At 56.7% G+C, this 12,081-nt stretch overlaps 1 protein-coding gene across 8 annotated transcripts in view; it reads right to left on the reverse strand.

The window, feature by feature from the left end:
* Nucleotides 1-8,182: 8,182 nt before the first annotated feature.
* The window catches only part of Ikzf3 (IKAROS family zinc finger 3), a 78,491-nt gene continuing 74,592 nt past the window's right edge, over nucleotides 8,183-12,081 (reverse strand). For 6 of the 8 annotated variants that reach the window (XM_019206906.2, XM_010620028.2, XM_033763025.1 and 3 more), the window contains one exon: nucleotides 8,183-9,105. In XM_019206906.2, coding sequence (XP_019062451.1) covers nucleotides 8,402-9,105 — 704 coding nt within the window. In that variant the 3' untranslated portion in view covers nucleotides 8,183-8,401. The remainder of the gene's footprint in view (nucleotides 9,106-12,081) is intronic. The other 2 variants (XM_010620029.2, XM_033763026.1) reach the window with 1 other exon arrangement.

Here is a 12,081-nt window from a genome sequence, read left to right on the forward strand (position 1 = left end):
GGCCCAGCCTGCGACGTCCGCGCCCCGCCTCTGGGGGCAGGGCTGGAACTCCGGGCGGAGGTCGGGCGGAAGCAGGGCCTGGTTTCTGGGGCCCCTGGGATCCCAGCGGGAAAGACGGGGACATCCTTGACCCCAGGCCCGGTTCGGAAAGCCGAATGCTTGGGGACACCCAGGGGCGGCGGGGCGGGACTGGAGCCAGGAGTCTGCGGGAGGGGGACTCTGGCCTGAGACTTGGGTTTGCTGGGCCCTTTCCGGCCGCTGCACACACACACACACACACACACACACACGCACACGCGCGCAGCTCCCAGGACCGCGGGGGCGAGGCGGAGGTGCTGAGCATGTCCTTCCAGCGGGGGTGGCTGGGGACCGAGCTGCCGGCTGGGGAGGAGGTGACACCTGCCCCTGTTCCCCCCAGCCGGCGATTCAGGCGATTAGGGCCGGAGCAGGGGCTGCAGGGCTGGGAAAGGCTGCTCCAGGAGGAGGGGCGTACAGCACCCACAGCCCTGTTTCCACTGCTTGCTCTCTCCCGGGTGTGCGCAAGTTTTTCTGGGGGGCAGGGAAGCAGCTGCCTGCCTCACAGGGCAGGACGGAGTTAAACACAAAAACCACAGCAAACTCAACACCGTGTCCTTCGGGGACTTTCCATGACACCTCGCTTCCCCTCGCCCCCAGCCAGGGAGGCTCCCAGGAGACCTCCCGCCCCAGGTGCACCGGCTTCTGGCTTTTATGCAAACGACCGCATCTGACCTAGGAATGCCACCGCCAGGATTTCCGTCCCAGGCCCAGCGCTCCTTGCGTCCCCAGGCCTTCCGTTCCTGGCCTTCCCAGACCCCACTTCCGCTTTCCCCAGACCCTGGATCCTAAGGGATGAGGGACCAGTGAAGGAGCTCGATCCTTCCGGCTGCCAGTCCTTTCAGACCCAGCCGTTGCCTGCAGGGAGGTGGCTGGGGGAGGAGGAGAGGAGGCTGCAGGTGTGGGTGACCGCCCTCCCCTGCCAGAGCTAGGAAAGGAAGCGGGCCTGGGTGGATCTTCCCCCGCTCCCTGGTGGAGGGGGTCTCCCCATGTGAGAGGGGTGGGGCGCAAGACTGAGAGGGACCATTCCCTCCAGGTCGGAGGCTTCCAGCCGGGAGAGCAGGGTTTGGATTATTTAAGGTGAAAACACAAAGGCAGGTCTGCCACCCCCCCACACCCCGCTCCCTGCTGGCTTCTGCCAGACGGAGAGGGGAGCAGGTGCCACAGCCCGGCCTCGCTAACGCTATCCTGGAGGCCAGGCTCTTTCTCTTCCAGGTGAGGGAAGGCACCTGTGCAGAGGAGAAGCTTCAGCTGAGGCGGGCAGAGGGGCAGATGCCGTGCCCCTGGGGTCACTGGTGTGCGCCCCCAACTCTGGGCGAGCAGGGGGTTTGGGGGATGAGGAGGCACCCATCGTGCCTGGGCAGGCTTTGGAGAATCTTTTGAGATGCAGAACTCCAGGCTGACTGGCATGGAGGAGAGAGACACTCTGGGCAGGCAGGGCGTTTCTGAGAGGTGCAGACAGGAGGCTGGGGAGCTGCTAGGCCAGGCTCCCTCCTTCACTCCTGGTGGCAAGGTCACCCTGAGCCCCAAACCGCCTTCTGTTCCTCCCTTGTCACTCTGCAGGCGAGGGTCATGCATAGACCACACGAGTGTGGCTTTGGCAAGCAGAAATTAAAAATAAGCTCTGGTTTTTCCAGTAGCCAGAATGATCCCTCCCCAAAGCTTGCAGACGGAGAACCTGAGCCTGTAAAACCACAGTCTGGGTGAAGGCACGTCTGCTTTTTAAATGACCTGCAAATTCTTTGCAACCCACAGTAATTTGGTTTCTGTGAACCCGCAGAAGCAGGCCCACCAAACATGCCTTGTCTGCGAGCCTGGAAAAGTCCTCGCGTGACTAAGTCGTTTCTTTCTTTTTCTTTTTTTCTTTTCTTTTTCTTTCTTCTATCTTTCTTTCTTTTGCTTTTTGGTACCGGGGATCGAACTCATGTTCTCACACTTTTGAGGCAGGCGGCAGAACCATTGAGCTAAATCCCTGGCCCTCTTTTTCTTTCTTTTTTTTTTGATAGGGTCTTGCTATGCAGTTCCTACAGGGCTTGAACTCACTCTGTAGCCCAGGGTGGTCTCCAACTCACAGGGATCCTCCTGCCTCAGCCTCCCAAGTGCTAGGATTACAGGTGTGAGCCACCACACCGGGCAACTAAATCACTTTGAAGTGTTTTCCCTAACACGTTAGAGTGCACATCTCGTTGCTTCCAGGTCACATTCAGGATGTGGCATGGGCCCAGGATGAGCCACGTGTCCCTGAGGGGTTGGGGCTGCTCTCCCAGGGATCGAGAGCTGGGTCACCAGTCACTGGGCAGGTGCACCGGGAACCATTTGAGAAAACTGGGTTCTTGGGGACCAGTGGCTGAGGGCTCAGAGATAGCGGGGAGCCACTTGCTCACTGGGTCACGTCTGTGATAAGTAGGCAGCAAGGGATTAACTCGTGCTAGTTTCAAAGTTCAGCACATTCTCTACCCCATGCACTAAGGAAACTGTTAGGCATTAGCTACTTCTATTCAAAGTGCAATTACTATTCTGGCCCTAGCAGTGTCTCGGAACAGTTTTCATGTCTTCAAATCCAGACACAGTACATACAGCAGAAAATTTGCAATCATCCAACAGAATCCATCCTGAAGTCTTCCTACAAAAAAGTAACATCACCTCACAGACAATCCTCCTGCCTCAGCTTCCTGAGTGCTGAGATTACAGGCATGCAACACTGCACCTGGCTTTCTCTTCTGCTCTTGGTGCTGTCTTTAGAACAAAACGTTCATTACTCTCTTTTCTTTTCTCTTCATGAGCTCCTGAGTCCTAATGCTCATTCTTGAGACCTTAAAGATATCCAAACTCTTCCACAAATCTTGTGTTCAGGGTCGCCAAAGCTATGCCAGACAGCAACATACCCTCAGAGGAGCACATTTCATTATTTAGCTATTTTTATGTTTTGGAGACAGGGTCTTGCTATGTAGCTCAGGCTGGCATTGAACTCACTATGTAGCCTGGGCTGGCTTTGAATTTAGGCAGTCCTCCTGCCTCAGCCTCCGGAGACCTGGGATTACAGCTGTGTGCCACCACGCCAGGCTCAGTAGGGTGCATTCTATACCTCAGACTTCATGTCATGATGTTTCTCCTGGGAGTCCTGGGATACGTCTCGGAGTACTGCTTTGGTGCTGGGGTGGAACCCAGAGCCTTCCTAGCTGAGTGCTTTGTCACGGAGCCCAGAGGTCCTGCTGTTCCCTTGGAACATTTGAAACCTTCCACTCACCAGAGGGAGAGAGGCAGCTGAGGATAAAGACTGGTACAGAAGCCTCTTGAACACTTTTTGTCCATGTGAGGTTTGTTAATACCATGATGTTTTAACCAAGATTTTGTGTCTTTCCACATTTGTTTTTGCAAAAGAAAGCCAAGGTCAATTTCGCTCTGGGCATTACACTTAAAGAGTGAGACATTTTGTCACTGCTGAGGTTAGAAGTGAGTCGGGAACAGCTCAGGAAGGGGCACAAGTGCAGGATGAACTCTCAGGAGGGCCCCGTGGCCCGAGGCTCCAGGGGCTGCCGCTCGGCTCCCTGCTTGTGTGCCCCCTCGGACGGGCACAGGGGGTGCGGAGGCCGCGGGCTCTCTTCCCTCCTCCCCTCACCCCAGCTCTGCACCTTGGCTGGGAGGGAGCTTTTGTGGGTTTGCTTGGCCCCCCATTGTGGTCTCCTGGGTGTGTGGGGGGACCCTGCCTGCGGGGGGGCTGGTGGGAAAGGAAGCGAGGTGAGGCGGGCCCGGCAGGCGTGTGGCCTGAGGTCGGCGCTGGGCGGCAGGCCCTGCAGCGAGGAAGTGTTCCCTGTGCGGTGGTGACCACGGCATGTACTGGGTTCAGCGGCGGGATTTAAGAGTGTGGGATGTGTGTGTGCGTGTGTGCGCGCGCGTGTTTGGAGACGAGGTCTCGCTATGTAGTCCAGGCTGGCCTTGAACTTGTGATCCTCCTGCCTCAGTCTCCTGAGCGCTGAAGTGACAGGTGTGCGCACCACGCCTGGCAGGAGCCGCCCCGTGTGTTCTCTCTGGAGGCGACGGGGCTCAAGATCCAACGTGAAGGTGTGGGCTTTGTGGTCGGTCACCTGGCACAGAAGCTGGCCTCGGGACAATGGAGGTCACTCGACAGGTCTGTTGTCACAGGACGAGGGAGGGCTGATGGGGCACCCTAGGGTGGCAGAAGGGGCCTCCGTTCACCATCGCAGGACGGACTAGGTGGCCTCTTCCGCAGGCTCCAACCCTGGCGGGCGGGGATGCTCCCTGTCCCCTGGGTTCTCCCTGCTGCCCCTGCTCCCCAACCCTCATCCCCAGGAAGTCAGCAGGCCTGTGGCGGTTCAAGTCACACGTGGGCAGCGCCTGTTTCCAGGGGCGCCTGAAGAGATGCCTCGGCCGGTACCGAGCTCGTGGCTGGAGGCGGGAGCATATTGAGACAGCTGCCCCGGATTTCATGAAGACCTTTCCTCCCACACACACCGTGCTACCAAGGAGAGAGGCCATGTGTGTGGTGTGAGTCAGGACATGTTTTTTTGTTTTTTTTTTGCACCCGGATCGAACTCGGAACCTTGCACTTGTGAGGCAGGCAGCAGGACCACTGAGCTAAATCCCTGGCCCGAGGCGGGACATGTTAATCACTGGCAGCATGAGCGTCACGAGTGAGAGCCTGATGCGTAAGCCCTGTGGAAATGAATCGTGAATCTACTGGGAATTTGGGAATTTGCCTCTGGTAGACCCGTTCATAAAGCTGGCTCTTGGCTTGTAAATAGGAATTTCCAGCCTGGGCTCCACAGGGCCCTGTCTCAACCTCCCCCCAAAAAAAGAAGAGAGAAAAGGAAGAAATAAGGAAACAAAAAAGGGGTTGGAAGTGGCTGCAGGTGCCAATGTGAGCATACATTTGGGCAAGATCAAAATACCTTCCTGTTTTTTGTTCCTCTAGACCGTCTTCGGATTCACGACTCAGTGGTTAAAGGAAAAACTTAACACACTAACATTTTCACACCAAAGAAATGTGAAACACTGTCACACATACACGCTTCTGCTTAGTACCCAGACAGTAAAGGTTTAGAAAAGAATTCGTGGTTGCTGCACGATCACACGGAAATGTAAATCTGGGAGGGACCGTCCAACTCATTTTAGGGGCAAGGAAACTTAGCTTTAGGGGCTCAGTACTTTGGTCAAACTTACCCAGTACTTAGGGGCAGAGAAATAGCAGACAGGCTTTGGGACCCTGAGCCAGTGTGGGACTGATGAATGGTCACAGGACTTCTCCATAGCTCGGTGCTCATCAGTAGTGACAAGGAGGACAGAGACATCTGCAGGTTGACAGTAGACTTTCAGGAATGTTCAGGCAGTGCTGGAGCTCCACTTAAAATGCGGAAAGCCGGGAGGGGTGTAATCCCAGCACTTGGGAGGCTGAGGCAAGAGGATCACCAACCTCAGTTACAGAGAGACTGAGAAACAAAAAGGGTTTGTATGGAAGCTCACACTCGCTTGATCACAGAGAACCTACTATTAAGAGTTATCCCTCTGCTCGCCCTGTGATCTGAACAACACACTTGTTTGTCTGAGTCCTCGTCTGTGGGAAGGGGAAGACGCGCAGTGTTTTGGGTCTCTCCACCACTCTGGAGGAAGCAGGACCGTGAGGCAGCAGCTGGGCGTCTCCAGGGTGACAGATGACTTCATCCTCTGAGGACAGCTTCCAGGACCACCCAGCCTGTGCAAGGTGACCGGGGTGTGGAATTTCTCCCCCAGACCCCAGCTTTGGCTGATGCGGCTCACACTGCGTGGTGATGGGAGGGTAAAAGGACAAGCATAAGGCCCATTTGATGGCATTTTAAAAAACGAACAAATGAAAAGATTTATTTCAGTTTTTCCATTTTAGGAATGGCTTTTAAATTTTCTTTTGTATTTTATTTATTTATTTTTTTGAGTCAGGTCTCATTATGTAGTGTTAGGCTGGCCTTGAACTCACTGTGTAGCCAAGTCTGGCTTTGGGCTTGGTGGCGATCCTCCTGCCTCAGCCTCCTGAGTGCTGGGATTGCAGGCGTGCACCCCCACCCCTGGCTTGTTTTCTATTTTAAACATGTTAAACATTTATAGGGCCCCAACCAAACTATCACACAAGATATTCTCAAACGGGTCTTGCTTCCACCCTTGTCCCACCCCCTCACCCTACCCATTACAATTTTCTTCAGAGTGTGGCTTCCCTTTCGATTATTTCTTTTTAAAAACATAAGCAAGTACCATTCATTGTGTTTGGATCTCCTATTCCCCCTAAGCTCAGGGTGGCGCCTCACACAGATTCTTTCATGCCTTGCTTTACCCCGTTCGTCACAGCTGTAGCCTCCGTATCTCTTCGGAGCCTCCTAATGCTCCAGTGAGTGCTACAGAGCCTGCGCCATTTGGAAAACGCCCCGCCTGTCGTCACAGGTGACCCTGTTGCCTGTATCGGCGTGCTCTTCCCAGACACATCAGCCAACACCCAGGGAGGGGACTTCAGTGGCGCTACCCTCTGGCCTCCCGAACACACGCGAAGGCCCACTGGCAAAAGCACAAGTCTAGAAGTAGCCAACAGACCGCTGGATGAGCCACAGTCCATCAGACAACCAGCGAGAAGAATTCTGCCCAATTTATTCAGAACACACTGTCATGACTATACATCCTAACGGGGACAGGGGAAGAAAGCAGCACACTTCAAAAGCGATGTCTGAAACCAGAACAAAAGTTTTCCTGGCAAAAACACAATGGCTTTTCCTCAGCAAGGCAGATGGCACGGAGCACGGTCACGGTCCTGTCCCAGTGTGCACCTCTTGGCTGCTGAGTATCCGGACCCCCTGCTCCTGGCTGCTTCAGTCACGGGGTCGGAGCAGGTACGAGACCGGCATCAGACAGCCGGGAGAGCCGCACCTCCCGGTCCTCCCTCTTCACTCAGACAAGAGTGGGTCGGCAAGGGGAGAGCACCCGAGGATCTGAGCTCCAGAGAGGGAGACGATTGTGAGAGGCACTGCCCATCTGGGCGCGAGAGTCCAGCAGAGCCCAGAGAGCCCTGGGCACTGTTGGCGGTGGGGCCACAGCAACTCGGGCAGACGCAGCTCTGTCCGCTGCCCTCGGCAAGACCACACGGTCCAGGGTCCTGCGCTCCAAGAATCCCGTCCTGGAAAACAGAAGCCGCCGACTGGATCCACTGCTGGCGTGGGAACAAAAAAGCAGTTCAGGACCGGGGTCAGCCAGGTGGCCAGGGTCCCCAGGGCACGGAGGGCTCCTGGCTTCCGAAGATGCCGGGCACCGCAGTCCGGCCCACTCTTCGAGCCCCTGCGCACCTCAGCCCAGGCTCCCTGCGGGGCTGACTGCCTCGGTTCTGCGGCTTCCCTGTTTTGTGTGACAGCAGTGGTGCCAACCTCTGAGGACAGGGCCTCGCGGGTCGGGATGGACACTTCGCTTGGGGCTGTTCTGTTCCTGACTGCAGATTTTCTCAATTGTGAAGGGGCTCGGGAGATGGAGGGAAAAGGGGACGGGAAGGGGCCGAGACGTGTGGAGGGCTGTGACAGGCTGCAAACGCGGACCAACGATAACAGAAAAGCCAGCCTGGCGCCAGGTGGGGATGGGCACGGCTTCTGGGCAGCTCTTCTCTTTGTGGAGCTGGGCGTGGGATCCACACGGCCTTCCCCATGCAGCCAATGACCTCAGAAAGGTTGTTGCCCAGCACGAGGTCCCCCAAAATGGAAAACACTGGAAGCCTCTTTTGAAAACAGAAAGATTAAAAGATGTGTTCTTCTGGGTGTCACAGTGCACACACCTGTAATCCCAGCACCCTGGCAGGCCGAGGCAGGAGGATCTCAAGTTCAAGTCTAGCACAGCCAATTCAGTGACTTAGCAAGATTCCGTGTCAAAATAAAAAAATTTAGGGCTGGGGCTATAGCTCAGTGTGAAAGCTTTGGATTTGAGAAACTGGGAAACTGCTTCAACTCTTCTATTGCCACCAAAGGGAAGGACTAAGCCAGGTATGGTGATGCACACCTGTACTCCCAGCACTCAGGAGGCTGAGACAGGAGGATCCCTGTGAGTTTGAGACCAGCCTCACTAAATAGTGAGACTCTGTCTCAAAAAAAAAAAGAAAGAAAGAAAGAAAAAAATGTAATGACTAAATACTTCTTTGGTCTTTTAAATTCCATAAAATTCAAACAAAGTAGCAACCAAACACTTCTGAATGCACGGTGTTCCTCTGCCTCAGACCCTGGCATACTAAGTGCAGCATGGACAGGATCGCAGACTCGGCAGCAATCGATGGGGGTTTTCAGTTTCTCAAGAGCACATCACCCGCCGGCGCGCTCTACTTGAGCATGGCTCTGTGCTCGCCTCTAGCTATGTGGGACGAGAACTCGTACCGATCCTGGCTCCGGTAGCCACACATGTTACACTCAAAGGGGTCGCGGAAGCCGTGGCAGCCCATGTGAATGGTGAACATCACGTAATCCAGGAAGAGCACGCGGCAGTGGTCGCACCGGAACACATCTGCCACCTCCCCGTCTTTGCTGATCACCTTGACCGAGTCTCTCGGGCAGAGGGGAGGCGGCTTGAGGAGTTCATAGGCCCGGGGCGCCTCCTTCAGGAGCGGCACCCCGTTGCGGGCCCGGGGTAGGACGGTGTGATTCTGCAGGTACAGGTGGTTCTGGCGTTCCTCGTGGTTGCTGTCGGTGTCCGTGGAGTCGTGGCCGCTGTTGTTGGGGGACAGACCTCTTTCAGAAGGCAGGCTCTTCTCCGGCAGGGGGACGCTCTTCTTGTCCAGCTCTTGGGCGCCACCATTGGGCATCTCGGCCCGGGTGAGGGCTATGGGGTACATGCTGCTGATGACCGGGACCATCTCGGAGGACAGGGGCGCAGGCGGAGTCTGCACCAGGGGGCGCAGGGCCTCGGCGCCCAGGTAGCTGATGGCGTTATTGATGGCCTGGTCCATCATGCGGGTCTGCATCAGCTCGCCCTCCTTCTCGAACAGGTAGCTGGGGTAGCCGACGTCGAAGCAGTGGCGCTTTTCACCTGGAACGACCAAGGAGGGTGGTTACCAAGGGGACGGCGCGGGAGTGTGTGGAGGTGTTTTCCAGAGTCCTGGAGCGGCAGGGAAGGAGACGCTGCCACTGCCAGGGGTGGCCTGGCCTGGCCTGGGGCGGGGCGGCCTGGTTCTTCGGGGCTGCAGTCTCAGGGGTGCTGCTGCGAAGCCTGTGGGTGACAGTGGGCAGGGACAGGAGCGGCTGTGCAGGGGAAGGAGGAGCAAAGGAGCGGAGGACAGCGCGGTGCTGCCGGGAGCTCGGGCTCCAACTGCAGTGCTGCCCACGCCGAAGCGAGAGCCGACTCCCCAGCTCTTGTTTGGCGGGGATCGAACTCAGGTCCTTGCGCTTGTGAGGCGGCGGCACCACCGAGCTAATCCCGGCCCTGGAGCACGGAGACACTGGGCCACCACCTCGGCAGCCTTGGGAATATTTACAGAGGTGGGAAAGGCCATCCCCACACTTCAGCGTCCGCTGCCCCTCTCCCCAGCAGGACCGCCGTGCAAGGAGAGCAGCTTCCGAGCTTCAGGTCTTTCCGAGCCGCCTTCTGAAGGGGAGATCGTGGTCCCCGAACCCCCAACGTGTCTTCTGCGCTGCCTGGAGGGTGAGCCCTAGGTATGGCTCCCTGGGGTCTACCTCACTCCTACTGGTGACGTTTGCTCGCAGTCACTGTGTCACCTCCCCAGTTCAGTCACTGCGAGATTCGGAAAACAGAGCCAGAGCCGGCAGTTCGAGTGGGTGTTGTGTCACGAGAGAGACAGAAAGACAGACAGAGACAGACACAAAGACAGAGAGAGACAGAGACAGAGACAGAGACGGAGACAGAGAAGGCCCAGGCTTCAAGTGTTTCTCCAACTTCACTTTTCCTTCGCCTCTGCAGTATCTGCGGACCAGGCAGTGTGGAGACACACAGAACAAGTTCTAGCGCCACATGGATTCAGTTTGCTTCTGTCTCTGACGGCTTCAAGCTGTGTGGCCTTGTGTGAAGTGGTCACAGTAACTGCAGAGACCTCATAGGGCCACTAGACTTGCTCAGAACGGTGCCCGGCCTGGAGGAAACACTGGGTATGCACCAGGGTGCGTTTTTTTCCATTATTTGTTTCATTCAGCTCATAATTTTTTTCTAAAATGAAAAATTTAAAGGAAATTCTATATCACTAATATAAATGGAAAACTACAATCACTTGCCACAAGAAGAAGGTGATTATGCAAAATAAAGGCAAGGAGACGGAGCCCTTCTTGGATTCTGATCAGATGCCACCACGTGCGCTTGGGGAGCTCGCCCTCCTCTCGCAGTGAAGGGGCGCAGGTGTGAGGGGCGCGTTAAGAACCACTGCATCCGGTCCTCCCTCTGGCTCTTGGAGACTGAGGGGATCTAAGAAGAAAATGCTTCTCTTGCTGTGCGGATCCAGGTCTTTGAGGATCCTGTGTGCTCCCCAGTGGTTTGCAGCACACATTTTTTGGAAACACTGAAAAAAACAACAGCGTGTATGGAGGGGCCCGACGAGGGTGTCCCGAAACCCAGCCTGGGGTCTGGGTCTGAACAGATGCTGAGAGCGGGCTCGGGGCAGCAGCAGCGTGTGAGGGGCACCAGAACAGGAGGGAAGGAAGCCAGAGAGGCGGTGAGGCCTCCTCTACCCAGAAGGCGTTGTCCTGGTCCCCACCACTGAAGGCCAACCTGGCCGCTTCTGGACAAAGACCCGAGAGCGACATATGTAAAGGAAAATGGCTTCCCTTGGCAATTTGATGGGAGGCAACGGAACATTGTACCCTCGCCGAAGCGAGCAGCGCTCCCCCTTCTGTCTCTGATGGCCCAGGGGAGGACACTGAGGGATGACGTGGACGCCAGCTGAGGCCACAGGCGCCCAGTCCCCTGGGAGTGACACAGGGCGATGAACAGGGGATTCTGGAGCTGGACCTGGGTCTTCCGGCCCTCTCAGGTTACTGACAAACTCCCTCAGGCCCCGCAGGTTGGCCCTGGAGTCGGCTTTCCAGGGCCAGGTCCGCTGGCTCCCATCCTGTGCCTCCCGCAGCCCGGGTCAGAGGCCAGCGGGGCACTAGAGCAGGAAGAGCCTGAGTGGAGGTCGCATCCGAGCCCGCTGGCAGGACTCCGTGTGCTCGCGGCCTGCGGGCCCAGATCCCTGGCGCTGAGTTACGGTAACTTGAGCAGTGGAGATGGTTATCAGTCACCTGTACACACGATGACTCAGTGTGTGTGAAACTCAGAGGGAGTGAGCTACAGTAATTGAAAAGCCAGCAGCTCACGTTTCTTTAGTAACATACTCATAAAGAAGGTTAGTCAAAACCAGAAGTGGGTAACTGCTCCCAAAGCTGCTCAGAGCCTCGGGTCCAGCTTCTTGTTAAACTCGTACCACGCCTTTGAGTGAGTCACTGTACCAGCTTCAGGCCGAGTAGAGGTTTTCTTCCAAAGAGAACTCAACGGCAGCAGCCTGCACGAAGTTAGGAGCCGGGCCGCCCGGTCGAGCCCTTCCCTCGCTGGCCATCTCTCTCGTGTCCAGGCTCTGGTGGCCGAGCGCCCACCTGGCCGGAAGCAGCGCAGTGTATGAGCTGAGGGCTCTCAAGTGCCGCCTTGGAAGGACAGAATCAGACTGAGCTCGTGCAGCTCCATCTCCAGGGTCAGGGTCACGATCCACCTGCCCCACCGACTGCCGACCCCTAGGCCCCCGGCGGCTCTATAATGTGAGGCCTTGCGTCTGCCAGGACTGCGCACAGGGCCCGTCCTGTTGGGGCTACACCTCACAGGGGACGATTGTCTCTCTCACCCAGGTGAGGAGCCCAGGCTGACGGGACAGGTGCGGTCCCTGTCCAGGCCGCCCGCTGGTGACTGGAGTAGGACGTGAGCCCCAGCGCCCACCTGTCTGAGCAGCTGCTGGCTGTGCCTTCACTGCTGCTTCCTGGAGGCCGTCTGCTGGTGGCAGCCCGGCCCCACCATGGCAGTGACTTCAGA

The sequence above is a fragment of the Fukomys damarensis genome, unplaced genomic scaffold (genome assembly GCF_012274545.1).
Source record: "Fukomys damarensis isolate Sample0158 unplaced genomic scaffold, DMR_v1.0_HiC HiC_scaffold_13, whole genome shotgun sequence".
Lineage (NCBI taxonomy): Eukaryota > Metazoa > Chordata > Mammalia > Rodentia > Bathyergidae > Fukomys > Fukomys damarensis.